The sequence below is a fragment of the Catharus ustulatus genome, chromosome 16, assembly GCF_009819885.2.
Source record: "Catharus ustulatus isolate bCatUst1 chromosome 16, bCatUst1.pri.v2, whole genome shotgun sequence".
Lineage (NCBI taxonomy): Eukaryota > Metazoa > Chordata > Aves > Passeriformes > Turdidae > Catharus > Catharus ustulatus.
In genome coordinates this window covers 11,198,204-11,225,265 of record NC_046236.1, presented here as the reverse complement: position 1 = coordinate 11,225,265, position 27,062 = coordinate 11,198,204, and the positions used below count along the sequence as shown (strand labels likewise).

The 27,062-nt window shown below is 38.7% G+C and overlaps 3 protein-coding genes across 6 annotated transcripts in view; 1 reads left to right on the top strand and 2 right to left on the bottom strand.

Annotated features, from left to right (window-relative positions):
- Window positions 1-27,062, top strand: part of C16H7orf50 (chromosome 16 C7orf50 homolog) — a 125,026-nt gene that overhangs the window by 19,098 nt on the left and 78,866 nt on the right. The gene's annotated exons all lie outside the window — the stretch shown is intronic.
- LOC117003710 lies at window positions 4,010-13,463 on the bottom strand. The gene is made up of 2 exons (XM_033073800.1): window positions 13,100-13,463; window positions 4,010-7,266 (listed from the first exon to the last, which is right to left on the bottom strand). Exon 2 carries the CDS (start codon window positions 7,213-7,215, stop codon window positions 6,199-6,201), a length of 1,017 nt encoding a protein of 338 aa, XP_032929691.1. The 5' UTR covers window positions 7,216-7,266; window positions 13,100-13,463; the 3' UTR covers window positions 4,010-6,198.
- Window positions 21,397-27,062, bottom strand: part of GPR146 (G protein-coupled receptor 146) — a 50,102-nt gene continuing 44,436 nt past the window's right edge. For all 4 annotated transcript variants that reach the window (XM_033073801.1, XM_033073803.2, XM_033073805.1 and 1 more), the window contains one exon: window positions 21,397-26,090. In XM_033073801.1, the coding sequence (XP_032929692.1) occupies window positions 25,042-26,046 (1,005 nt within the window). In that variant the 5' untranslated portion in view covers window positions 26,047-26,090 and the 3' untranslated portion in view covers window positions 21,397-25,041. The remainder of the gene's footprint in view (window positions 26,091-27,062) is intronic.

The following is a 27,062-nucleotide window of genomic DNA, read 5'->3' as shown; positions in this document are numbered from 1 at the left end:
ACATGAGAGGCTTTGGGAGCAGAAGCCCTTTGCCTTCATTGAGGCAAATATATTATTTACTGATTTTTCTGCAACACAGTGTGCATAGGAACAGAGGATTTTGGTAGTGTTACTGAAAAAGTTTTTAAAAAGTTTCTAAAAAGTTTTTTCTTGCAGGATGGCTCTTCATAAATAATTTTGGAATCAGATATCATTTAGATCAAAAGAATGTTTGTGCAGATTGGTGCTGGCAAAATTTTTCTGAACAGGAGATTTCCACTGTGTGTGAAACAGAGTGTTTTAATACAGGAGGATGAGGACAGAGCCTAAAGTGTTTTGCTTTGAGACGTGTACAAATACGATTGCACTGTGGAACGTATATTATAAATGTTAGAAAAATCTTGTGATACCAGCTTTGAAGGTCTTAATTTTTTGCTGTCATAAAAGAACAGGATTAAAAAGAGTCTTTATTGTTGTTGATCATGTGGTTTTGCTGTACTTAGTGCTGTCCTTCAGAGCTTCCACTGATCTTGCAAAGGCCTGAAGGATTTTTTACTTTTCTTCATGTGTAACGTTCACTTCTGGGTGTCAGTTGTTTGTTATTATGGGGGCCTGGGTTTGATAATCAGCTGGTCTGTCTGTCCTTGCTTGTCTAGCTGTGAATATCAGCTGATTTACTATTAAAATGTATAATTCTGAATGATAATTCTCTTGTTTGAATTCACAGTAAGAAATATATCACTTTGCCATACTTCCAGAGTAGTAAGGAAATTCTCTTTCAAAAGACCCATGAAGTAGCTGTTTTCTGTGCTTAGAAGAATTGTGAAGCCTAAGAGATCATATTTAATATTATGATAATTTTGTATATTATTATATTGTAATGAATGGGTTCTGTGTTTCTCTAAATATTTTATGAGATTATCGTGCGAATCCTCTGAATCCTGTTTCCTAAAACAGATCACAGCGTTTTCAGCCCTTGTTTATGCAGTCAAATTATTGTTACTGATTAATCTAGCTCAATTTCACTGTTTGTCATTTCCATGTTCCATAAAATGCTTCAAAATAATTTTAGCAGCTGCTAAACATTGTACTTTTGCTCTTTCACTGTCAGTTGCAGGTATTCCACAGGACTTTACGGTGACTGCCTTAATGATCCATGGTCACTGTTGTGACAGTGTTGAGTCTTAAAGCTCCACCTGTTTAACCTCACTGTGATTGTTGCTGAGAACATGTGTGAAAGCAACTGGTGCAGTAGCCATTTATATAATGTCAGACCTCAGTAATCAGCATTTGGAATTTTCCTGGTTTATTTTTATGTAGCACTCGATGTGTAAAGCTCTGTAAATATCTCAGTAAACATGTCTAACACCAGAGGGTCTTTGAGAAGCACTGGTGGAGTTGTGATGTACTTCAGTGCACCAAGAGGCTGAATCAGGGGTGTAATAGAAGATATTCTGTGTAATTTAGCAGGCTTCAACATATGTGCCTGTTCCTGTGCTGCTGAAAGGTGGCAGCTGAGGAGAAGGAAAGTGGGAGGTGTGAGTATGGAGAGAACAACGTTGAGAGGTCTGATGGATCACAGCTCCTGTGCCAGCACTCTGTGGCAGCCTCTCCAGCTGGATAAGCCCTCTAAAATACAAGAGGCTCTTGGATTCTGTCACAAGTGTGGAAGTGTTTTGGGTATGAAGCTGCAGAATCCTGGAGAAATTAGATCAAGCAAGGGTAGAGAAAGCTGAAAAAAAGTAAGCATGTACTGCATGGAAGGGGAAGGAAGCATAAATTAAAATTGGAATGTTTACACTGCAATATAGCCATTTGCAGAAGAAATAAGAATTGTGTAAAAATCTCTACTGGAACTAACTCTAGAAGGAATATAGGTGCTGTCATACTGTTCACAAGGCTTTTCAGGTGGACTGATGTCCAAATTCTCTCTCACCTTTTTCAACCATTGAATGAAATCAGCATCCATTACCCTGCTCTAGAGCACCCTCATACTTTATCCTGTCCAGCCTCAGTAGCAAATAATCTTTCTTGCAAATAATCAAACTTAGTTTGAGCTGGAATTAATTGTTTCTGTGCTTTCAGAAAATCTTGGATGTAGCGTATTTTGTGTATTTAGGCTTTTCAGTTGCCAATAATTCTGAGAATGCATTTTTCTTACTAAAAATAATTTTTAAGAGTTCAGCCTTTTCCTTTTGCAGGGGCAACACCCATTCAAACCCATTCAAACTATTTTGGTAAAACCTTTTTATTTTTCTTAGAGCATATATTGCAAAACTCTTAAGGGATAGTCTAAAAATGTAACTAAATGGAGTCACAAAATGTTGTCTAGTGAAAGATCACAGAATCCTAGAATGGTTTGGGCTGGAAAGGATCTTAAAGCCCATCCAGATCCAAGCCCTCTGCATGAGCAGGGACACCTTCCACTAAAGGAGATTGCTCAAAACCCCATCATAGGACTTCAGGCTCTATTCAAATACTATTTTAACAAAAATTTTGCAAAACACCAATAATTTTTATTTTACTGGCTGAGTCTGGCAGTCCTTTGCTGGACACTTTGTACCATGGAAGTGAAATGCATTATTTTATTCTATCCATTAGTGAATTTATTTGTCGTTCAACATGTATAGTGGACACATTATATAGGGTACTTTGTTTGGCTGAATTGCTTCAGTTTTCACCCTGCCCCAAATCTTCTGCAGCTACCTCAAAATCAAGATAAATAATACTGCTGGCCTTTCAGTGTCTGTAAGTTTAATATTAGAATGTAACTAAGGGCAGGGTTAGAAATACAGGCAGGGATGTAGCAGCTCGAGTTGTCATTCAAGTGTGCACATCCAGTGGCTCAAATGTTGTTTGCAGTGGGATCAGATCAAGTTTGAGCCAGCTGGTTCAGTAATGATGAGTCCTGAGTTCTTTTTCGAAACATGTTACCAACTCAGAAATTCAAGCTTTAACTTCAGCAGCCTGATCATTTCTCTTCTTCTACTGAACAAAGTGGTTTTTTTCAAATGCAGACCAGAGTCGTGGAAAGATGCAAATATTACCAAGACAGAAGTAAAATATTCTTCTTTGAACTTTCCAGTATATCCCTTCAGTTAATTTTGACAGCCTGCCTATAAAAATATATGCTGTATTTCTTCTGGAACATACTGTTCACAACTGGGTTAAGCCTGGGAGAAGTAAGGATTCCATCGAGCTGCTGCTTGCATAAGGGAAAAAAATCTCAGCATGGAGATTTTATTTTGTTCTTAAAAATATTCTTTGGATTATTAATAATTTAAAAATTATTACTTTTAATCTCAGCTAGAGCTGCTATTTCTCCCTCATATCAGAGTATATTAGAAGAATTTTAGGAAACTGCTTGTGTTCCTTCCCTGTTGCACATAGGGGTGTTTGCTCTCATATTCTAGCTGGATGCAAGCAGATTTTCTCTAGATTTTTTTCACATGTTCATTATCCTAAACTTTAATGTAAGCTCTGACTTTATCAAGAAAAATTCTATGAAAACATTTCTGTATTACTAAAATTTATACTCATAACTATCTGAGTTACTGTTCTGCATTTTTCTACCTCTTCTCTCCTGTTTAACTTTGTTTTCTTGTAATCAGTTGTAAAGTCTTTTCATTGTACAGAAAGATTTCTTCATTGCAATATAACCAGCCATCCAGAAAATACTGTTTTTTTCCATGTGGACAGGGAGGAGATCAGAGTACATGTACTCACATCTCACAGATGGCAGCCAGGAGCTTTACCCAGGAGTGCTCACACTCACACACAGTTGTTCATTCTGACAACGTGTACCCACTCTCAGCTCCTACATCTAACATCCCTGCAGGTTTTATTGTCTGTGACACTTGGGTGTGGCTCTGCTCTAGCTCTGTACCCTGCTGAGAGTACCATGAAGCACCTTGGTGCCCTGCTTGACCCTGGGGCTCCTCACAGGTGTGTTACTGGCATTCACTCACCACCAGACCACTTTGCAGGTCCCAGCCAACTTTCACTGACTTGATTTTCTTTTAGGCACCTTTCAAAGTAATTCAGGACTCAGAAACAACATAGTATTTATTCTTTCATTCTTAAATTAAAAATGTATGGAAGCTGTAAATAAAGTAGAATCATTTGCACATAATTCCCATACTACAAAATATCCTCCTTATCCACAGTACAGCTGAAACTCTGACTTTCTGAGCTGGGATAAACAGCTTGCCTCTTCTGACATATTCTTTCACTCAGTCTGTCAGCTTTTTCACTGATGTACAGCTCTTACAACTCATCTCTTCAGACTTCTTTCTACAAGGCTGATCTTTGGTCTGTGTTGTTTAATCTCCTTCTTCTCAGGTGCAAAACAAAACCTCCGGTGCCATCTGAGAATTTCACAAGTATGAAATTGGCTCTTGTGTTCAAAGAGATGATTCTTATCTACGTACTTCCTTTCTGACCACATTCTATAATGATCTGTTTATATGTAGAGTTCTTTAATTATCCATCTGTTGGTGCTGGCAGCAGAACAAAATGGAACAGGGGAACAGGCTGACACAATGTAATGCAGACATCTTTCCAGCTGATTTTTACATCTTGGGGAAGTGTTGGTTCTTACAGTCATAGTGGGATTACATGTTGCCCTTTATTTGCAGGTGATACAGTCATGGTCCATACGATTCAGGATTTGTGAGACTAGATCTCTATCTCTAGATACTAGATCTATATTCTATATGATTATTATTCTTCCATTTCTGCACTTGACTGTTGTCTTGTGGAAGATGTTAATATTGATCAGTCAGTTCCTGCTGTTCTCTCTCAGGCATCCCATTTATTCCAGCTCCCCACACAAATCTGGACCCCATCAGAAGATTTTTCAAAGGATACAACTGCAGAAAACCGCTCTCAGTTCCTTTAGCACCAGGTTTCATACAAAGGCACAGATTTAAGCACCAAAATAGCTTTTCTCAGAACTCTTCAAGTCACTTCCTCATCACAGCACTGCATTTTTATAACTTTGCCATCTAAGTCCACGTCATTATGCAAGTTTTAGTACAATTTAGTGCTTTTCCTGTTTCCGTTCTCTCCCTTTGTAAGAGGACAGGATGAAGCCAAAGCCAAATGCCTAGGAGGCTCCTGGCCAGATTTGGTGGCAGTAACAATGTGCTCAAAGCAAGCATTTACAGCTTTGCACCTACATCTTAGCCTGCATCAGCTAGCAGTCCTGCAGGGCTTCATCCAAACTCCTGCATCACAGCTGTTTTATTCTAATTCAGATTTTTTCCTCTTTTTGCACTGTTTACCCATCAAATGTCATCTCAATGTGCAATGCTTCTATCTTGTCTCCAGCAGAGCCTTGGTTCCAGTTAGGAACTGGGGCTTGGTTTTGTTTGCCTTCTTAAAAATGCCCCTCAGTTCTACTGTTCTGGGCTGGCTTTTCTCAGTTTTTCAGTTAGTGTATTACTGAATGTGACTCTTCCAACGACTTCGTACTTCTGAATGAACTCATCAGGAATGGCTTAAATCAATAATTGCTCTAAGCCTAATGCAAAGTGGAAGCTGAGAGTACATTGACAAAGAGCTTTCATTCTTGCACAAAGTTTTAATTAGCCATCCTGTTGCTCTTTCCAGTTCAGTGCCTCACAAAGGACCCAAAGCTTTCCTTTATGGACCTGTGTTCCCATTAATTTTATTTATTTATTTATTTAGGCACAGGAATTCAGACAAAAACTTCACCACTGCTGCCGCTGGAATTATATATACCAGTTATATATCAGTATTATAGAAATAATTAGGTTGAAGGGTAAGAAGTCAAGGAGGAAGCACACCTGAGAAAATGCCCTGTCTGCAGATTTTGACCTTGGTTCAAAGTTGCTTTCTCCCACATTTTTGTTTGCAGCTCTGCTAGAGCATTGATGTTATTGCAGAAGCACAGTTCTGTGGCAACAGTACTCATCTTTCTACCTGACTTTGAAGCAATGCTTGCAGAAAAATAGATGATTTAAATACATATGTATATATGCAAAAAACCCCAAACAGCCCCAGACCTTGAAGTTTTCTCACAGATCACTGTACTAGAACTGACCATCTTTTTTCTTTCAGTACTTACTTTCAGTAAGATAGGCCAAGTTGGGGTTCTAAAGAAGGAACAATTGCCCTTTTTTTGAAGAAGTAAAACAAACCAAAACCCACAAGCTAAAAAGCCAGTGGATTGACAGGTGTTTAGAAGAACAATTATTACTGAGACCCACTTGGATGGGTTGTGGCTGTTTCTGGTATTTCAAGGTGATTGTTGGCACGGGTTTCTCTTCGGCACCTCTGTATGACTTTAACTACTTCATCCCTGCACGGTTTATGAGAAAAAAGTATAACTACCAAACTAGCACAGCTCTCACAGAACAACACTATTTCTGCAATGTTCATCACAAGCTCATTCTTTGTAGTTCCAATGCTCCTCTGTAGTTTCAGTGTTGTCCTGAGGAGAATCATGACATTATAAAACAGGCGGCAAATAAACATTGTCACACTGGTGATGTACACAGCAGGGTAAGCAAGGATGTGCTGCTGCAAGGATGGAGCTCCAGCAGGTGCTGCTTTAGCCCACAGAACACCAAAACAGAGGAGCTGGAGTAATGATGGGATTCCAAACCCAAAGGTGAATTTAACCATCTCGTATTCGGGCCATGCAAACAATGGATCCAGCTGGCAGTGTGCTTCCAGGTGATAATTATCAGTGCCAGCCAGCACTGCCTCTGTCAGGGACAAACAGAAGGTGTATGTCAGCACCAGCCCTGCACACAAGATGGGTCTTTGGATGGCATTGCAGAGAGCAGTCCACTGTGTAAATCTCTCCAGTAATAGTGTGAGAAGTGTCAAAATTAAAACATAGTGAGAACTGAAATAACCAAAGTTGAAAAAAAATGACAGTACACTACAGGCAAGGTGGGTTACTGTTAAATAATCAGGTCTGGAGATGACAGTAAAGGATAAAAAAATCATTATGATGTTGCTGATGGTGAAGAGTAGAAGAAGTAAGTCCAAGGTTGCTCCTTTGTTCTGCAAATGATTCTTTATGAAAATGATCAAAATACATATGCCAGCTATTAATCCTGTGGGTACAAAAAAGGCAATGTAACAGTGCATAAATCTGGATATGATGTTTTGAGAAGCTATGACGGCTTCGATTTCTTCTTGGGAAGTGAAGGGCTGGCTCTTGCTTGGGTAGCTGATCCATGTCATGTTGTGAGAAGCCATCCTTCTTTCCACACCGTGCTTATTTCCTGTTCAACGGTGTTTGAAACGGAACTGGAAAAGGAAGGTGAAACAAGTTTTAAAGTACAGTTTTAATGCCTATTTTTACATTGAATTTATTATATGCAGTCAGGCATGTGCACCATTTGTTCAGAATAAATGCAGTCATTTCTTGGTGGATTTTACACTCCTGTGTTATTACCCAAGTTAGTTTGAAATTATTTTTAGCCAGAGAAATTTGCCATTTTATTTTTGATGTGGTTTCTGCTCTTACCACTCCCTCCTTTTCCTCACTTGGTGCAGCTCAGCTTTGTGGCCAACCAGGATCCAGCACACTCATGTTGCCTGTGGAACAAATGGAATATTGGCTGTTGGGTGGGTGAGGAAGGAGCTGGCTCTGTTTAGGTGGAGCAGCTTTTCCTCCCCATGTCGCCAAAAAAGGCCAAGGCGGTTTGCAGGGCAATCCAGCGTGTGGGCAGCAGCTCCAGCCACAAAAAGCTCCACTGTCCCTTCACAAGGCTGGGAATTCTGTATCATTTGAACCCAGCTGCAGTCTCACACCACATACTGAGGAAAATGCAAAGATAATCACAATATCAGGCACGAGCCACATTCCTTTCTTTGTTTTAGTTCTGCTTCCTTTCTGTTCTGAAACAAAGCCTTTCATATCTGCAGTCTGCACTGAGGAGCCCGTATAAAATTAATGAGAGTGTTTAAGAACTGTTATGAACAAACTGCTTTCATACTAAAACATCTTTATACATTAATAATGCTGTCATTTCTTAGATGTAGCTGTTGCATAAAATGGCAAAAAATAATGTTTTTCTGCATACTCAACTTGGAGAAAACGATTACTGGTGCATTATAAACCTGTTGATAAAGTTTTAACAAGGACCATTTATTACAGCTGCATTATAAATTCCTGGAAATAGGGAATTTTGAGAGTAATATGGATAGGCTGTTAGCTGTAATGACTCTGTGATATGTTGATAAAATGATTTAGTTACTGTATAAATGCTTGGAGGCTCCTTGTTTTTAAGCCAAAAAGCTTTTATGAGAACATAATATGTACTCGTGAAAAGCTGTAATGGATATGGATATATACATTTTCCAGACCACCTAAAAGCATAATTAGCTCAATTTCTAAGAGGAAATTTCTGTGCACCTTGTACTGATTGATGCAGAAAATAACACACCTTTTTTAGTTGCAAAGAATAAATACATTTAAACATGAGATAACGAACCCACTATTCCTAATTAATTTGGAACATCTGATTAAAGATGTTCCTCAGCAGTGGAAAAAGTTAAACAAATAGGCATTTTTTACAGTGTAGAGTCTTTTCTGGGGGGAAAAAAAATCTTAATTCACAAAGATTCCAATTTGGTGTTAGACTTTGGTGTTTTTACTTTGTTGTGTTCTACCTAAAGCTGGTCTGAGGAAGCAGGCAAAGACAGGACCCTGGAGTTCCCCTCACAGAAGTTCCTGTAAGTCACAGTGGCAAGAAGCTACATATTTAGTTGTACATAATGCCATTTCCAGAAGGGGATTCTAGTGATGTTAACTCTTAAAATGAAAGTAATGTTAAATTGGTAAAAATTCATAGAGATGCATTAATGTTTTTAAGCAGTGCTCATTATAGATAAGTCAGTGTCTTAATACTGTTTGACAGTTAATTTATGGTTGTTACCTCTGACACTTCTTCACATTTCTGATATTTCTAATCTCTCCTCAAAATTGGAATTCTAATACTGGTTTTAATTAGAAAAGTTGACTTATCAAAGTGGCTTTGATTAAATGTGTATATAATCTTACATAATTATAATTTCATTTATAGAAAAGCACGGAGTTATGTTTTGATTCAGCAGTGTTCTTTGTCCCTTTTTAAAGACAGAGTTTTTCCTTTGTAGAAAAGGTTATTTTCTGAGAGATTGCACTACAGGAAGGACTGATGCACCCAGGGAAGTTGTTTTGTGTTACAGGTGGTTTTCCAGGAGGGAAAGGTTGGCTGTTCCAGCCTCTGAGCTGGGATGCACCATGTAGGAAAGAACTGATGGGCAAGACTGACAGAAGCCTGAAACAAGTTAAGAGTCAATAAAATTTTGAAACCTAAGAATAGTTTATTAAATATGAGCAGTTCTTGTGCATGAAACTTTTGCGATGTGTTCCTTATGAAATACTTGGGAGGAGTCTTAAGAATGAAGGAAACTAAATCAAATTTTGATCTTTGGTTAGGAGAGAGATTAGAAACTTAATCTAGTGAAGGATTGTGACCACTTGAGCATTTGAGAAAGTTTGTTATCATCCCACACTGCAGATTCAAGGTTAGGAAATATTTACATTTAGAGCTGTCCCACCAGAGCCTACAGTGTTGCCTGTCAGTTCTATCAATTTTGCAGGGCTGAATGGAAGAATTCAGTTCTGGTGAAGTGTGAACATCTCCATTATCTTCTCAACAACTTCTGTGGGCCAACTAACTGTGCTCACTGTCCTTGCAGAGACTCTCAGAATAATTTAGCAACATTCAACTTTTCTGGTAACATCGTCCTACAAAGGACATAGTTTGGGGTTTCACAGGAAATCACATGGCCTTCTGTCAAATTGCAGGGGAAAAAAAGATGCCAAAACTTGAATAAATTTGCTCAGGACCTGGCCTTGGTACTGATACTGGGTTCAATTATGACCATAGCAATATATTTTTAATTTTATTTAAATACTCTTTGGATGTTTAAGACAAAGGAAGGCTTAATGCCTATTCCAGTAACTGCAGCTTACTGTGCAAGCCAGTGCATCAGCTTGGTTTCTCTTCCTGTAGCACCTGCTTGCACATTGTGGTGTGTTGCTGGTAACCCAGCAGTGTCAAGCACAGGTTAAGGATGTGTTTTGCTCTCATTTGGTGTCAAGACAGATGCCTGAGAACAGTTTCAGTTGTAACCACAGACATGAACATTATTGTTAAACAATTAATATAGATGCTTCCTCTCCATCTAAATATTATTATCCTCACCTAAGTGTATGTCTTTTAAATTACCTCATCTGAGGAAGGATTTAAATTAAACAGAAGCAATCTCTTCAGGCTAGAATTAACATATTGACTTCAGGGAAATAACAGTGCAACTATATATTTATAATTATAATCAGTGTAAGTATTAGAATTCTGAGCTAAGAAAAAAATTTTAGGTGTGGTGTTTTAAAGGGAATCACCTTAGGATTCCCACACAAACAGAATTTTCCCAAATGAGCAGGCTGTTTGCAGCTTTGCTGTGGCTAGTCAGTGTGAGTATAATTTTTGAATTCTATAAAGTGTTTATTACAGAAGAAATATCTCCTAGCAATTTGTAGTCAATTCTGAAATATTTTCAGTTTGGCAAATAAGATTAAAATCAATGCTGTAGTTATTAACTTTCCCCTTTAAATTATTCCTAGAAGCTTAAAAGAATCACAATGATAATGTCAGGGACTCTTCATATTTGATTAAAAAGAGCAAATGGCAGTTTGGAGCTCAGATTGTGTAGGAAAGGCTCGAGTGCAGGGGGTGCAATCACACATCCTCAGTTCTTCCTGCAAACTGAAACACAGGTGCATTCTTTCTAAAAGGGTCACCCCTACCTGTGTATTTCTGACTTTCTGACAATCAAATATTTCTTTTTTCTTTTTAATATTTTGTCCTTTCATAAAGATTTCAGTGAAATTTGAGGATACATAGCACTTTCCAAGATGCACTGTTCACCCTCTCAAGAAGTGGCTGCATGAGGGTTTTCAGGCTGGGTTTATAAATTGTGCCCTGCCAGAGCAGCCTGACTCCCTTGCAGCCCCTGCAGCTGATGGATTGGGAACAGTCCCACATGGCACAACCTCTCTGTACCTTTGTTTACATTGCAATGAGTAACTCCAGAGAGACCTGGGACTGTAAGGTGCTCATCTGTCATGTAAAGCAGCTCTTAGAAATTCTCTTTCCACTTTTAAAACATTCCCAAAGCATCAAGTTCATGCTTAGAATAACAGTGGGGTGAAGGAGCTCCAACTTCTGCTGTAGTAGTATTAATGTTTGCAAAATTTTACAGACTTCTGGTAGTGTGTAAATTTAATTAATGAATTAAATTAAATTTAATTTAAAATAAAAATACATGTTCTATAGTAGCAGCAAAGAGTAGCTTATTTCTCACATGATGTTTTATTTCAGAATATTCATACAACTGGCCACGTCTTTTGTTCCAAAATACTTAGAGTTTCCATTATCAAAAATATAGGGAATTTATTATGTCATTTTCCTCTGCTGTGAGAAGATCTGTTATTCCCTCAGTTCCTGTCTGGTTCTTGGATATACTGCAGGGACATTTTTTTTTTTTTTTGTTTCAAAATGCACGTAATGTTTATGTTCTGCTGTGCTGTGGGTGGAGGGGGTGACGACAGCAGACAAATCCTCTACTCTTTTAGCAGAATCTGTCAGCTTACAGTGCAAACACCTCAAGACCTGAATTATTTTTTTCTCTTACAACATACTATGACATAAACTGACTTTTTTATTTCCATTTAGTCATGGTAACTATGGCAGAAGCAGGGTCTATTTCTGTTTGTTTTATGGTCGGTTACTGAGGGAAGTTTGCAGTATGTTACTCGGTTTATCTTTGTGTTGTCATGCTCCAGTATTTTGTCCTGTTATCTCAGGTCTCCCTTACTTTAATTTGCCATCAGTCATGTCACAAATTTTTCTTGGATTTTTTTCCCTCTTTCTATCCCTGTTTCCTCCCTGTAATTCAGCTGTTAAAGCAAATATGTTTGATTTTCACTTTCTGAAGCACAGTGAATACATTCCCCTTCACTTCCAACACAGTGAGCACAGTGTTCAAAAAGCAGTTTAAAAATAGAAAGTTCTGAAAGGACTTTCAGTGCTGAGGGGACCTGGTCCCTAAGATTCCATTGGGTTTGGGTTCCCCATCCCCACTTTAATGTTAATGCAGAAGGGGAGCTTGGTTTCAAGGAGGCTTGTGTTTATTTAAAGTCTGGAAGGAAGAGCTCCTAAACCAGGGGAATTTCTCCTTGGCAGCCAGAACTCTTCCTCTGTAAAAGGTTTGGTAGGGGAGTCTTTCTGCATTCTGTCACCAGCCTTTAGAAGGAGAAATTCTTTCATCCAGTCCTAAAGCAATACACATGACTCTGCTTGTGAAACTCTGCTCTTGGTGGGGATGTCCTGCATCGACTTGAGCTAACACATGATCTGGGGGAGAAGATGTCCTTTCTGTTCACTCTGCCAAGTTAAAGGATGGGGGCAGCTTGCAGTACATGAGACTAAAATGTGAAAGACTGTATTCATCTTTCTTCTAAGAGCTCAATTCCCACTCTTGGGCAAGTATTTGAAGTTGTAAAGACTTAAGAAATCCTAGCCTTGACTTGCGGGAAAGTAGCAGTTCCTGAGAAACCGAAAGCTTTTGTTGTTACTTTTCTAGCATATAAAGGAACTAACGGTAATTTAAACATAATCCTCCGAAACACTGATGTGTTTCCTGTCCTATACAATGCCTGTAGTGGGATTAAGATTATCTGACAATGTCCATCCTTTAAAAGACTGGTTTTAGGCAATAGTTGGAGTCGTTTGTCCACACCACTGAAAGTATTTCATCATCCACCTCCCATTGGTTCCATGGGAGTGAAGTACTTACTGGAAAAGTCTTCACATTTTCTCTGCCTAATGCCCAGCTTTATCACAAATTTCAGCTTCATTATACATTTCTGCTTTCTGAGGACCTTTCCCAGATACAGTGTTTTACTTTGTGTAGTTCTAACGTTGCTACAAAAGGGAAAACTAAAAACTTTTAATTACTACTTTAGCTTCACTATTTGAGCTTCTTGAATAAAACATTGTATATTCAAATAATATAAAACACTTACCTTTTCAAGGAATTCTTCCACAGAAACAACAGAGCAGAGCCTTTCACTGAGAAATGTCAGATGAAATACAATTATTGTTTGGAGCTTATAGCCTTTTCTATTTTGGCAGAGAGCAGAGTGTGTATATTACAGTAACTTCTTCAGCTGCTGTACATCACGGTGAAAGATCCAGGCGCTTGCTGACTAAAAACCATGCAGTTCTGTAAGAGAAACAGGAACTTAGCTAAAGTCATTCAAACCATACACGTTGCATGTTTAGCAAACCTATGGTTTCATCATCATGTGACTTTAAAGTTCAGATTCTCTTCTGCAGTGAGATATTTTAGAACAGAAAAGCAGTGTTTGTCCCTGCCATTTCTGAGTATGCGAGGCCATCCAGTGGATTTTTGTTTTGCCTGGTCATGAAGTAATCCTGTGCTCACTGGCCAGCCTTTGCAATTGCATTTTTTCCCAGTGCGCTGTTTGAAGTGCTAGAGGTCTAGAAAAGGAAAAGCCTGTGGAATAAACACCACACCACGCCCTTTGCTTGGTGCTACAAAAGCTCAACACAAAGCAGGGCATGTCAAACGTGCTTAAAAATAGGTGTATTTCTGTTTTTCCAAGGGTGCTGGCTCTTGGAATACTCCTGTTGCTGTATGCATGCGATAAATTATTTTTCCAGATGCTCTGCAATGACCATGAGATGTTAAAAGACAATACTTTGAGTATGAAGGATGTTTTGGGTCTGGCTCAGCATCAGTCTGACTATGTTGAGTAGTGTTCTTAAAACCTCAGATATAAATAAGCAAGAAAGGGTTGGCTCATGATTTTTTTTTAGTGCAACCCGTCAGTCTGGGATGTATCAGCAACATCATGTTTTCTATTCCAGTTCGTGGGCAAGAGCATTTCTGTTGTAACCTTTGAGTAACCTGCAGTGGCTTTTGTGGGTTGAGAGGGTAGTTTGTGACCAGGGTGTCAGCACTCTGTTTTCATGGCTTCCCACTTGTTGCAGTTTAACAAGGCTCCCTGAAAAACACACAGAAACTGCCAAAACATTTCAAAGAAGTGAAATGAAACAAATGAGTCTAAATTTCAAAATCAGAGTTGTGGATTGACTGGAGAAGATATTTTAGCATTTGGTCTGCATTTTCATCTGAAGGTCAGCTACTGCTACTGCTCCAAATGCTTCCTTGAGATTAGAGAAAACTGGATGGAGGGTCTTGGGTTGCAGCAGTAGCTCAGAAATATTTCACTTTTCAGGTTGAAGGTTCACATTCTTTGTGAAGTAACTGTCCTCCAGAACAGTTCTTCAGTAGTTCAGGGGCTCTGTGAAATGTGATTTCCAGTGAGCTTTATTCAGAATAATTCACACAGAGCCTTTGGTTTTGATCATCATATGTAGCAGTTTGCTGGACTGGGTTGATTGTTTATTGTTTCCCTTTTATTTACAGTAGTTCCTCCAAACTGTTACAGAAAACCTTGGGCAAAGTGGCAGTGTAGTGTAGGTGTTTTGTGTGCAGTATTTCCCTGGGAGCTGTATCCTAATCCAGGCTCATTCTGTTGACATTAAATTCTAATAGTTAAGAATGGTGAAGAAAAAATATGCATTGTCATTACATGCAAATCAGGTGATTCTTTTATTTTTCTGTTGGTTTTTCAGTAAAGATGCAAATTTCAAGTGTCACCTTATTCTTTCTAGGACTGAGGGCTGTGCAGAGAGCACACCAAACTATGAAGGCAGAGTGAAATGATTGGTTTTGAAATTCCAGAAAAATTTCAAGAAGGTTTTTGTCATCAAGTTAACTTTCTAGCTTCCAGAAGGGCTCACCTGTGCCCTCAAGGCAATGCTGAACAGCTTCAGCGTGTTTTTGTTGCTGTACTTTCCACTGAAGGGCTTTGAATGGGACTGTTATTGATAACCCTGGGTCCTGCTGGGGACAGGGGGGAACTAAAATTATTTCTTGGCTGAGGGCCAGGAGCAAACTGCTGGGGGTTTTTATCTTTTTGAATTTGCCTTGGGTGGGTGTACACAAGGATACCTGGCTGTGCCCTTGGTGTTTATTAGTAACAGAGAGGCAAATCAATGAGTGCAGCAATGTGAGGAATATTCACCCGCTCTTTGCAGAGGTTTCAGTGCCTCTGAGTTAATGAGCAGTCGGTGAGCAAGGAGTACCTCCCGTGCAGATAGATAAGCCCTGACACAGCAGGATTGAGGCCACATTTCCTGTTATTCAGTAACCCCAGCTCTGACAATGCAAGGGCTGGGTAAGCAGAGCTCCAAAAGATCTTATCCACTAATGAGAAAATTGTAAAAATAGAACCGGAAAAGTAAAAAGAGAGAAGCTATTTCTTACACCTCTCATCATTAAAAAGAAAAAACAATTGAAGAGAAACTGCTCATGTTTAAAATGCATTCACCTTTACTGTCATACTTTAGAACCTATATTAAATTTCATTATTCAGTGGTATTTAGGGAGCAAGAACATGTTTCCTACTTGGAATCAGGTGCAAGTAACACAACACAATTTCAGAATTGTACACAGCTTGAGAGAATCACATATCAGAAAGCATCACATTTTACAGGTGGAGAGACTTGGCTACTGAGAAATTTATTCTTCCAAGGTGGTGGAATAAATTGAAAGCAAGAGGAGAAATAGAAGTTAGAAGATAAAAGTTTCCCACCTCTGTATTCATTATTCTGTTTAGACTTTGTTGATTCCCATCTCAATAGCTGCAATTCTGCCTCATCTACAGAAACAAAAGAATTTTTGAGGTATGTTGAGAGCTCCCAGGTGGAGTTTTGGCAGCAACTTGCTGTGCTGTTACTGTCACAGTTAATGTGTTAGTAAAAGAAAAGCAAAATATTGCTGTTGTGTGACCAGCTGCATCTTTCCTTAGAAAAACAATAAACCAGTTTGTTTAATTTGCTTAAGTGATCACAGGGTGCAAGTCATATGAGAATAGTGGCAAGCAGACCAGTGCCCAGCTATATAAAGGTTTCATAAAGCTCCAGAAAATGGTTAAGTGATTGTGTTTGGGATGATGCATAATTATTTTTATTAGTGATGTATGGTTTTTTTGGTGAAATGTCTTAGCATACATTAATTTACTTGCTGTCAGTGGAAAAGGTTGATGTGTGATAATGATGTTCTGGATAGGATGGAGGGCAGGAAGGTGAAGCCAGAGAAGTGGAATAGTTGTGAGATGCTGTGGCAATGTTTAGGGATTGGCTGATAAGGTGAACAGCCACTAACCACCTGTAGTATGTTGTAGTGGGCAAAACTCAGGTTTCTTTTTGACCACAACTGTTCATATGGCAAAATAACATCTCCAGTACTGAGTGACAGATGTTGCTATAAAGAAAGCAGATGTGAGTGACTTTTATTTTTCAACAACACCAATAATTTCTCTTAATTGACCCATATTACTGATGTGTTTAGTAGAGCACACATCCCTGACAGTAGGTTTAATTTGAAGTGAAGGCTCTTTCCTATCTGTGTGTGCCAAATGAGAGAAACTCCTCCACCTTGTCTAACAAACACTGTTCAATGCTGCTGGCTCGTGAGCTGCTGCAGCCCAGCAGAGATGGAGATGGAGATTTGAGTCTTTTTATTCTCTGGCTTCAGGCAGGTCCATCCTGTAAAGTGTTATGGACATGGTGATCCTGTCTTGCTCATCTTGCTTCTGAGCAATCCTGATCAGCTGTTCAGCAGAGCTGCAACGCTCAGTTGAGCATTAGAGCTCGTGTTTGCTTGGTGCTGCATCCAAGAGCCACAGGGTGATCCAGGATCCTGGAGACCACAACCTGCAGTTAGTGCAAGGGCTGCACTGGATTCTCTGGGCCAGTGATTATTGTTAAGGAGCTAATCCTGCATCAGGAGCCCCAAGTTTATTTTCAGACCACACTGTTGTCTTCTTCTCTCACTTATCTTTGCTTGCCTTTGGGATGGAATGTTATTAAGAAAACCATCCCTTTGTAGAATGATAGGATTGTTTTGGAATATTAAATGACTCTTATTGTCTATACCCCAGTGTATTATGATGAAAAGCAGTTGCCTTGTTACCGGAATTTTGAATCATGCAATACACTACAATTTTGTTTCAAAGATGTTTTTCTTTAACTGCCATGTATTTCCACCTTAATTTTTCCTCTATTGTTGTCGTGTAAGAAAAAAATAACTTGAGTGTGGGATATAAGCCACTGTGTTGTCAAAGATTGCTTTGACTCTGGCTGAGCTTAAATATTGGAAGTTTTTCTTTGTGGCATTTTAAGACATTAAAGCCTCTTATATTAATGCAATACCTCAAAAGTCCTGGGGGGGAAAAAACCCCTAATTTTTGAGAGCAGTATCAGTTCTAAGGCTTTTGTTACATTGATGCACAGTTGCCAGTCACACTGTAAAATTGTTCTTGTGAAAAGCCTTGCTGTTAATTTTGTATATGTTTAGTCTTACTTGACAACAAGCAAATTTGTGTCCTTGATTAAAACACCGTAGAACATTCAGCTTCTGACATTAAAAAAGGACACACCTCCTCCAAAAAACCCAAACCCACCAAACCCCAAAACAGGAGGGAAGTGGTACAGAGAACTAAGAATTGCTAGTTTGGAAGAAAAGGAATTAATTTTACAACAAAAACCCCTCACATGGCTTTATTATATTATATTTCCTGCATGTTTGGTTTAGGAAGAATTTTTTAAGTGTGGTTTTAAAAATGGTATTCAGATGCTTATGCTTATTTATAAGGTACATGGAGCTATGTGAAACTGTAAAATCTGATAGTCTTACTCTGTCTGCTTGGATGGGGTTAAGAAGCCCAGGCTGGCAATGTTTATCCATAAGCACTGGTTATTAATGATTACCTGCACCTCAGAGGCTGCTTGTAAATCAAGATTTCTTCCTTTTTCCCTAGAGCAGCCGTGCTCAGTGCTCTGTGATTGCTGCCTTCCCATCTCAGGGTTCCTTGCCTGTGGTTCACTATTAGTGGTTTTATTATTGGCTTATTTGAGCACTGTTTGTAATGCAAGTTGTTTTATAAACAGTATTTTATTATTATTACTATACAGTAATGTTTCTATTAATCACAAAATAAATTTCTCAATACAGGTAAATCATCTGTGTAACTCAGCTACAAGAGCTCAAAAATTGCCTGTATTTCAAAATAATATCCTCCTAAAGGGTGGAAAAAAGCTTTTTCTAATAGCAAGTTTTAATAAAAGAGCTGGTCTCTGCATAGCACTGCAGGTGCTAAAATGGTTATTTAACTGCACATAGGCTGGACCTGAAAAATTTCAGACTTCTCTCTTAATTAAGTAAGAAATCTGTTTCATTGTGAACTAGTGAAACCATACTTAATTAGAAAGAAATACAATACTCTGGAGCTGAATGGGAATGGCACTTCCTTTGGTCTTTGAGCATCTTGTCAACCACAATGACTAGTAACAGATGTCTCATGAAACAATACAAGTAATGTGCTTTTAAATAAATATTTCTCCTTTGTGAATAGTCAGACCTAGTAGCCTGGTTAAATATCCTCTATCAGGTTCTAACCAAAATTAACCGTTGTTGAGATTTGTTTCTTGCAACAGAATTGTCTCTTACCTGCCTCTGCAGCAGCAGCTGGTTGTACAAGTTGAATTTAATTTTGGTTCCTCTAAATCCTTGTAGCCATGCCCTCACTGCCTGCAGGCAGGACCAGCTGGATAAATCTGTGTTCAACCAGAAACTGGGACTGACTTTTTTTTCCCCCTAGAGATTAATTTAAATCTAACTAATTTGACTGATTTTACTGCTTTTGGGACCTGAGCATTCTGCCAGTGACCACCAGATGGAGTTTCTAAAACAGCTTTGGTAAACCAACACCAGAATTCATTTCAAAACGATCTTTTAAAGGTTTTGGAGATAAGGAACAGTGCAGAAATTCTACCAATTTCAAGATAAATTTTAGCTTAAATTTGCCAATTTTGAGGGGCTCAAATTAGTCTTTTCAGTTCACTTTGTAATCAGTAATTGTACCAGGTTTGCATGGCAAGGTTTGGAGAGCAGAGGCAAGGAGGGGCTACAGGGGTGGCTTCTGTGAGAGGCTGCCAGAAACTTCTCCATGTCCAATAGATCCAATTCCAGCAGACCCCAAGGTGGAGCTGCCACTGGCCAAGGCTGAGCCCGTCAGTGCCAGTAGCAGCACCTCTGGGATAATGTATTTAAGAAAAGGGAGAAAAGTGTGCAAGTACTTTTTAAACTGGATAAAATGCATTCACTTCTGGTTATAAATCCTGCTTCAAGGAATTTCTGATAGAAAGGTTTTTTAAAATATGTTTTTATACTTAATTAATAAATATTCTGATGAGAATACTATGTTTTAAAATCTTTTTCTGCCAGACAGACTGTGAATATTTTTGACAATTCTTGCAGATGTAATTAGAAGTGCCAGTTCTTTAGAAGGAAGGAATATAAGGAAATCACATGGAATTTCAAGGTAAGGGAAGGACTTGGTGGGAAGAAAGTGGGATGATAAAGGAGATAATAGATCCTCTGCTCTCCTGATGGAAAAAGAATGTAGTCAGCATATGCCAAAGTGTTTTGATATATAATGGAAAACGCAAGGAATTCAACAGAGGAAACATTTCACACTTCAGATTTGTTGCCATGGCAGTCTGCACAGCTGGGTTTGTACCATTTGATTGCTTTCACTTCCAAGTATTGCACAAGACACTCAAGAAATGCACAAGATTTTGCTTATTAAGAGACTACATAAATTAATTTAGGAGCAGATGTTTAGGATTCATTAGTGCATTGAGCACTTCACAGCTGCAGAAACTTAGGCAAGAATCAATTCCTGAGCCCTCAGTGAACAGTGGAACTGAGAGTGGCACTTGGGCAGGTTCTGCTTTTCTTGGGTCTCACCAGTTCTGTGCTCCTGCAGTGAAGCTCACGAGGTCTCCAGCCTGGACACTGGGCTGCTTTCATTTTTAATAAACAGTGAGAAATGGGGCAATGCTGATGTACATACCCACAGCACAAAAGCAATTTAATTGAATCTTAGTTTTAAACAAGGAAAAAAAAAAAAGGTGTTACTTCCTTCTGAGGTTTGTGGAAGCAGGGTCATATTTTCTTCACAACCTTGGGGCCTATTCTCCTGTTATACAGCAGTTGAGTGAGAATTTTCTGTGAGTACTCCAAAATGTGGTTGACTTCTGTGATGTCTCTGCATTTACAGATAATGGCAGATCCAGGTGCCATGCCAGCCTGGTTTGTACTGTTTGAACATCTTGACTTTGTTGTACTTGATCAACCCTTTTTACTTGCATTTATGTAGTCATTCACTCTTCAAAAGCCAGTGAGGGCTTGTGAACGTGCTGCTTACTAACTCACTCTGTTCTCACAGAAGCTCCTTCAGTCTGTGCTGTATGTGAGGGGTTTTACTAATCCAGCTGAGGAACAGCCCTTTTGTTGGTTGTATCCAAAAGCTCTGTGGAATGAAGGATCAGAAAATCATTGCTCTGTGCTTGTTCAGAGATTCTGGCTCTCCTATTAAACACCCTTTAAAACAGTGTGGAAGTAAAGACATCCTGTCAGATACAATCTTTGGTTAAATCCTGTAATATTACAACTCTGACAGTTGCCATTTTCATTTATTTCTGACTGAGACTTAAAACTTAGAAGTGCCTTGGACTAAAGGTTTTTTATAATAATAATTTTAAATAGAGTTTGCTGTTACTTGCTGTCTTCCTACACTTCACACAACACCGAAAGGGAACAAATGAATAATTTTGAAAGTACAGCCAAGAAAATATTTCCATATATGTAGGGTAAACGAACTGATCCATGGTGAGTAATCTTCTGGTTATGTGCAGAGGTTACTGCAATGAATGTGTTATAGAGTATCTTAGATTCTTAAGAGCTGTGTTTTCTTTGGGATGCCAGAGGTGTGCGTTATTTTATTATGTTGTTCTGAGAACCAAGAGAATTTCTGCAGGAAGCTGATTGTGGGCAGCACAAAGGAAAGGAAGTTGTCAGGATGTGACCAGTGTTTGCATTGATCTCCAGGTGCACTGTTACACTGCCTCATTAATTGCAGGATTCTTTATGCTGAAAAAAGTCAGGCAGGGTATGTACCTTTTAGCTTTCATTCCCAGCCAAATTCATGCTGATGAATAATGAGCTTTTAATAATGCCAAATTAAGGGCTGGAAATTTGACATCCAAGTTGTGCAATTTGTTATGTTTTGATTCAGTGCAGCCACATAGGTTTAACTTTGTCTACAAGAGGTTTTTATCAAGAAAGAAAGAAAGAAAAAAATCACACATTTTATTGACCACATACACTTGAACACTTTTTATTGAGAATGTATTATGAGTCATTACTTCCTTTATGAAGCTTTCCAGAAAGTCCATTTCTGACATGATATTGGAGTCCACATCTCTTCATTGTAATAGAACCAGGAATCTTCTAGTGACTGATCACCTTCTTTCATTAACTGAAATTAAATCTTCAGAGACCAACAAAATTTGATTCTGAAATGTAAACTTTTGAAACTAGGACCTCTACTGAGTTGGTCAACAAGGACCTGTCTTGAACTAGCTGTGTTAATAACTCAGAAGCAGAGCATGACATTTTTGTTAGTTCATTGATTTGAATTAATTAGCAGTTCAGCAAGAGGGCTTAAGCCATAGATCAATTCAAATATTAAGTTTAATTTTGTGAGAAAATAACACTGTTAATAATGGCACTTCACTAGTGCTTATTTTCTAGTACACATTATATACATACAGAAGCATACAGTACACCTTCCTGTTCAGAGGTCTTCATTTAAATGATACACTTTTAGAAATAATTTAATAAACTCTTTGCAGATTCTTTTTACATCAGTAGGCTGATTTTTATCTTGCATATATACAGTATTTTATTCATATCTATTTAAATGTGTAATAGATAAACCCCTATTTACAGGCACCAGAACCCTTCAGGTATTTGAAATGGAAAGGCCCCATTCTCGAGAACTTTGTGTATAAAAGTTTTTCCTAGTTTATGATACTTTGTATTTCCCTAAGTATTTTACTCACTTGCTCCTCTGCTGTTCTTTACAGAAATACTGAAAAGCTCTCTCTTTTTGGGATACTGCTTTTTAAGAGATGCCAGGTGAGGGTGCTGCAGTAAAGTTCAGAATTTCCTTAGGAGAACAGCAGCCAGGCAGATCCACAGTTTCTTTGAGACAACTAATACATCAAATTAACTGGTCAAAGAGGTTGAGTGGATAGCAGTCTTGGTCATTAAATTATCCATGTTGTATCTATGATTGCCATCACATTTAGTGTTTATCAAGGGTACAAACAAACATCCGTAGCTCTGTTGCAGTAAAAAAGATTAGGAAAAAAATCAGATTGGATACCCCATGGGTAAATTCCATAAAAATAATTTTACATCTCTTAAACAGCAGCTTCCATTTTGCTGCCTAAATTTATTTGTAACCTTGACTCACTGAGTAAGATTTGGACTATCATAAAGGAGTCAGTGTGATAAAATAGACATGAGTACTGAATGGTACCAGGTGTGCAAGACAAGCAGGGATGGGAGGGAAATGAAAGTTAAATAATTTGTGCAGAGAAGTGAAAAACAATAAAGAGAAATTATGTAAGAGCCATGATCTGAAACTGAGAATTTAACTGAGAGAGAAAGGAACAGAAATAAAGGCAACAGTTCTTTTAGACAGAAAATAAGATGTCTTAAGAGAAGGAGAAAATGGAAATAAGGAAGCAACATGGAAGCTGAAATTGCACTTAAAATTGCCTGTTCTGGCAGTGTCCCAGTTCTGAAAGCCTCTATTCACACCAGATAAGCCAGTTCCTCCCTGCTGGAACTCCTCCTGCATAATGGCACAGAATTTCTCTAACAGATTTTATGTGAGAGATTTAATGTGATGCATTAAGAAACAGAATTTTCCTCAGATGGGAAGATGGAGTCTGATTGCTTGACAGCTGTAAGGAAAGATTTTCTTCCTAAGCACTTCTGTGTGGAAGTGAGCTTGAATTCTCAAGATGTGTAGAAATTCATAGAAAATCTCTCAAGGTGGGCAAAACCAAGAAAACAGCCAGTATCATGTATGCCAGCATAGAGGCACTGTAAATGAGTGTGTGAGATGGACACAGCAATAAGGAACAGCTTCAGTCCTTATCACGGGTTTCATCAAAGGCTAAAACTGAAAACACCACAGAAATAGATTATTTACTCTGTAGGCTTCAAGGGTTAAAAATATTCAGTAAGATATGAAAGGTTCTTAAAAAAAGTAAAGGTTAATGGAAAGTCTTTCACCAGGATGTTGATAACTTAGAGATGCTTGTATATAAAGAAGATAAGCAAATATAGCTGTGGGAAGAAATTGCTTGATGGGAAAAGATCTGACAGGTCTGTTCCTCACCTGCCTTTCACACAGAACTTTAGTATGTGTCTCTGCTGACAGACCAGGGCCAGTTATCAGACAAGACTGTGCTCTAAGCAATGGGAAAGGTTCAGTTCTGGTCTCACTTCATGTTCTTTTTCTACACCAGAAGGATGAAAAGTCACATTTTTTTGATGTCATGTGGAATCTGAATTGTGCTGGGACGCATTAAGCAATACAATGATGCTGTAGAATGTATCAAGTGACAAAAGTGTTCTTGTGGCCCCACAGCAGTGAGAGAATATCAGCCTCACTTGTACCCCCCTCCTGTCCCCTCGTGTCACTAGTGCAACAGCAGCACGAGAACAGGTAGTTTTTGGGTCAGTGCTCTGTAGTTTATTGTTGTAACTGTTCCTGTGCTTCCTGCAGAATGTCTGTTTCTCACTTATTTCATATAATCAGTAAAATTGGGTGATCTGGATTGGATTTATTAATCCCTGCTGTGAAACTGGACTTCACTATGTATCCAAGAATCCCAATAAAAGGCTTTTTTGAGAGGTCAGCAAAGAGCTGTTGCTGACTGGGATTCCTATACTGAGGAATTTTACATGTTTTCCAACCTCCAGTGATGTCATAGATTAAAGAGAATTTAATTTATTTGTTCCAAACACATCCCTTGAAAATACAAAATGTTAATCATAAACATATTTATTTTTTAAGACAATTACTCTTGTTACATGAACATATGTGGACCGTAACACTTAGCCAGACAGTCTTTACTAGTTAAATTCTGATTTAACTTTGTAAACCACTGTGTCCTTCATTTTAGTATGTGGAACAAACATCTCTAAGTTCCATCAGAATTAGTTAATAAATATTTCTGAATTCCTGAAATGTTTTAGGATACAAACAAAGCACTGGAAAATTAAAACACATTTTTGTTATTTGTTGTAGCTAAAAGAAAAATCAGTTTACCATAAACATTAAAACAGGTTAGTTTGTGTGAGAAAATAATTTCTGAAAAAAGTAAATTAGGCTTCTTTTAGAGGGGATTCAGTGATGGAGAAAGAAATTAAATAATTTAATTTAAAATTAACATTTACTATTTGGACATGTATAATTGAGTAATATGATCTTCAGTAAAGATCATCTATATAATCTTCATTGAAATATGCTATTTACTTCATCAACGATAGCACTATCACTTCTTTGTACAGAAAACAAGGTAATACCTTTTTCTATACAAGATACAAGGTGCTGTGTCTTCAGTCAAGACTTCAATAAACTGCCTAGTGATTTCTTCAGACAGGAAGATCAGAGCCATGAAAACAGAGTTTATCCTTTGTCACCAGTTCAGTGCACTGAAGGTATCTGATGTCACAGGTAATGCAGCACATAGCCCAGAGCCTCACACCACTTCAGCAAACAACTACTGGAAAATTAAGACTCTTGCATTCAACTGCAATGGAAGCTCCTTCCAGCCACTTGGTTGGGACTCCCAAATGTCTCTGAGTGCCAGCACAGCAGCGTCACAGTCCCAGCACTGAGCACCCAGTGCTGCAGGCAGAGCACCAGGGGTTGTGTCACACCTATGTCATGACCTGCTGTACGACTGTGCGCTCGTGAGAACACCCCTGGTTCCCACAGTGTATCTTTTTAAGCAAACGTCGTAATTTGTTGGGAAAGTTTTTGTTAATGTATCTGTAGAGCAGAGGCATGACAAAGCTGCTGGAGAAAGCCAGGAATTTTGACAAAATCGTGGCGAAGTGTAATATTTGAATGGAATTCACATCTGGAATTCTTCCTCGTAGGTTAGTAAACGTGCTTACCAAGAGAATAACATAATAGGGTGTCCACAGGGTGAACTGTGTGCAGACTGTGGCAATCAGCAGCCTGTGCACCGATGGGTCCAGGCGCCCCGTGTCCTGATCCAGCGGCGTGGCCTCCTTGCGGATGCGCAGGATCAGCGTCAGCGCGTAGAGAACGGCGACGGCGGGTACCACGTACCCGATGAACACCATGATGGCATCTGCCGCCTCCTGGTTCTGCATCTTGGAACACTCGATTATTTTGGTGGATACGTGGTTGCAGACGTAGAACAGGAGAGAGGAGAAGCTCGTGAGCATGGCGCCGCCCCAGATGAAGCCGCAGACGTGTTTGGTGTTGTACACACTGGACATGTAAGTCCTGGGCAGGGCACGTTCGATGTAGTAGTCCAGGCTGAGCAGTGTGGTAGAGTACATGGTAACTAACGATGAGACGTTGAATAAAATAAGGAAGGTAATATAAACTTCATTGCTGGAATTCCAGATGGCCCATTTTGTATTGGCAAGACCCAGCAGGTACATTGGTGCCAGAGTGTTGATGATGAGACCGGCAATGGCAATGTTGACAAAGTAAACATCTGGCATAGTCATAGTAGCTTTGTTGTAGAGGTTAACTAGGACCAGCAGGCCATTGTAACAAAGGCCAATTGGGAAACATATAATGAGGTAGAGAAGGGAAAAGATGGAAAGCACAAGGTCGAAGTCATGGCAGAGATGCTGGTCCTCACTGTTCTCAGTACTGTTGATTAAGGCTTCACAGCTCCACATAGTGATTTTAGCTTTTGTGTCTTCTTTGTTGGTTACCAGCTTTTCTGTAGAGAGAGAAATAGTGAAAGCATTGTTAAAATATTACAACATAAATGAAATGCAAATACTGTGAAGAAAACATTTTGAACTTTAAGATTATATATGTAACATAACTGACATTGTTAGTCTAGAAGAAAGTAAACCATTATTCAAAATTTCATTAGACTAATACAGGTTGTGCAATTTTGATTTAAATGAAACTAGTGGTGAATTAGTTGATATAGGACACTCAACAGAAGTAAATTACCAACTGATGTATATATGAATACTGATGCAATTTTTTGAAAATGGTCAAACAGTACCTTGTATATAGCTAAAAATACATAAGGGTAACTACTGAAGAGTGGAAGGATACAAACTGAAGCACAAATCTGCGCAGCATGATGGAAAATTAAGATCTCCTAATATCTTAAATCAGCATTTACTTTTACCTTAAAAAAAAAAGAGTTTCTTAGGAGGCACGTCCAAGGCAGTATGGTGGATGTGTACTGGATCACTGGTAACACTGACAGAGACTCGAGGATACTGGGGAATGAGCTATGGGGGGGTTGGTTTTGTTGTTTTTCTTTTAAAAATAGGTCAGTTTGTATTCAGACTTCCAACCTTATAACCATTTAGTTTCAAAAACACAATGGACCTCTGTAGTCCAGGGAACCTAATATCAGGGCAGCCTGACTTTCCAAAAAGGCAAGAATCAGCTATCATTTCCTCTCAAAATAGCTGGAATTCTTTAAAAAGTATGCTGCTATCAGCAGTTGAGGTCCACCCATCTTTGCTTTATCGTCGGTAGAGATAGCATTTTAACTGAAACCAAGTGAACTTCAAAGCAGTCGTGTAAAATTGCTTTCAAAATGCAGAAACAAGAAATAATCTCTGAAGTACAACTCGAAAGAGGCACAGCCTTAAATTCATGGCAGTTTTTCATGGCAGCCCATGTCAGGGACAGTGCAGAGCTGGTGCAGCAGGTGATTTCCCCT

Coding starts and splice junctions, on each gene's coding strand:
- LOC117003710 (XM_033073800.1), bottom strand. CDS start 7,215: ATGGCTTCTCACAACATGACATGGATCAGCTACCCAAGCAAGAGCCAG.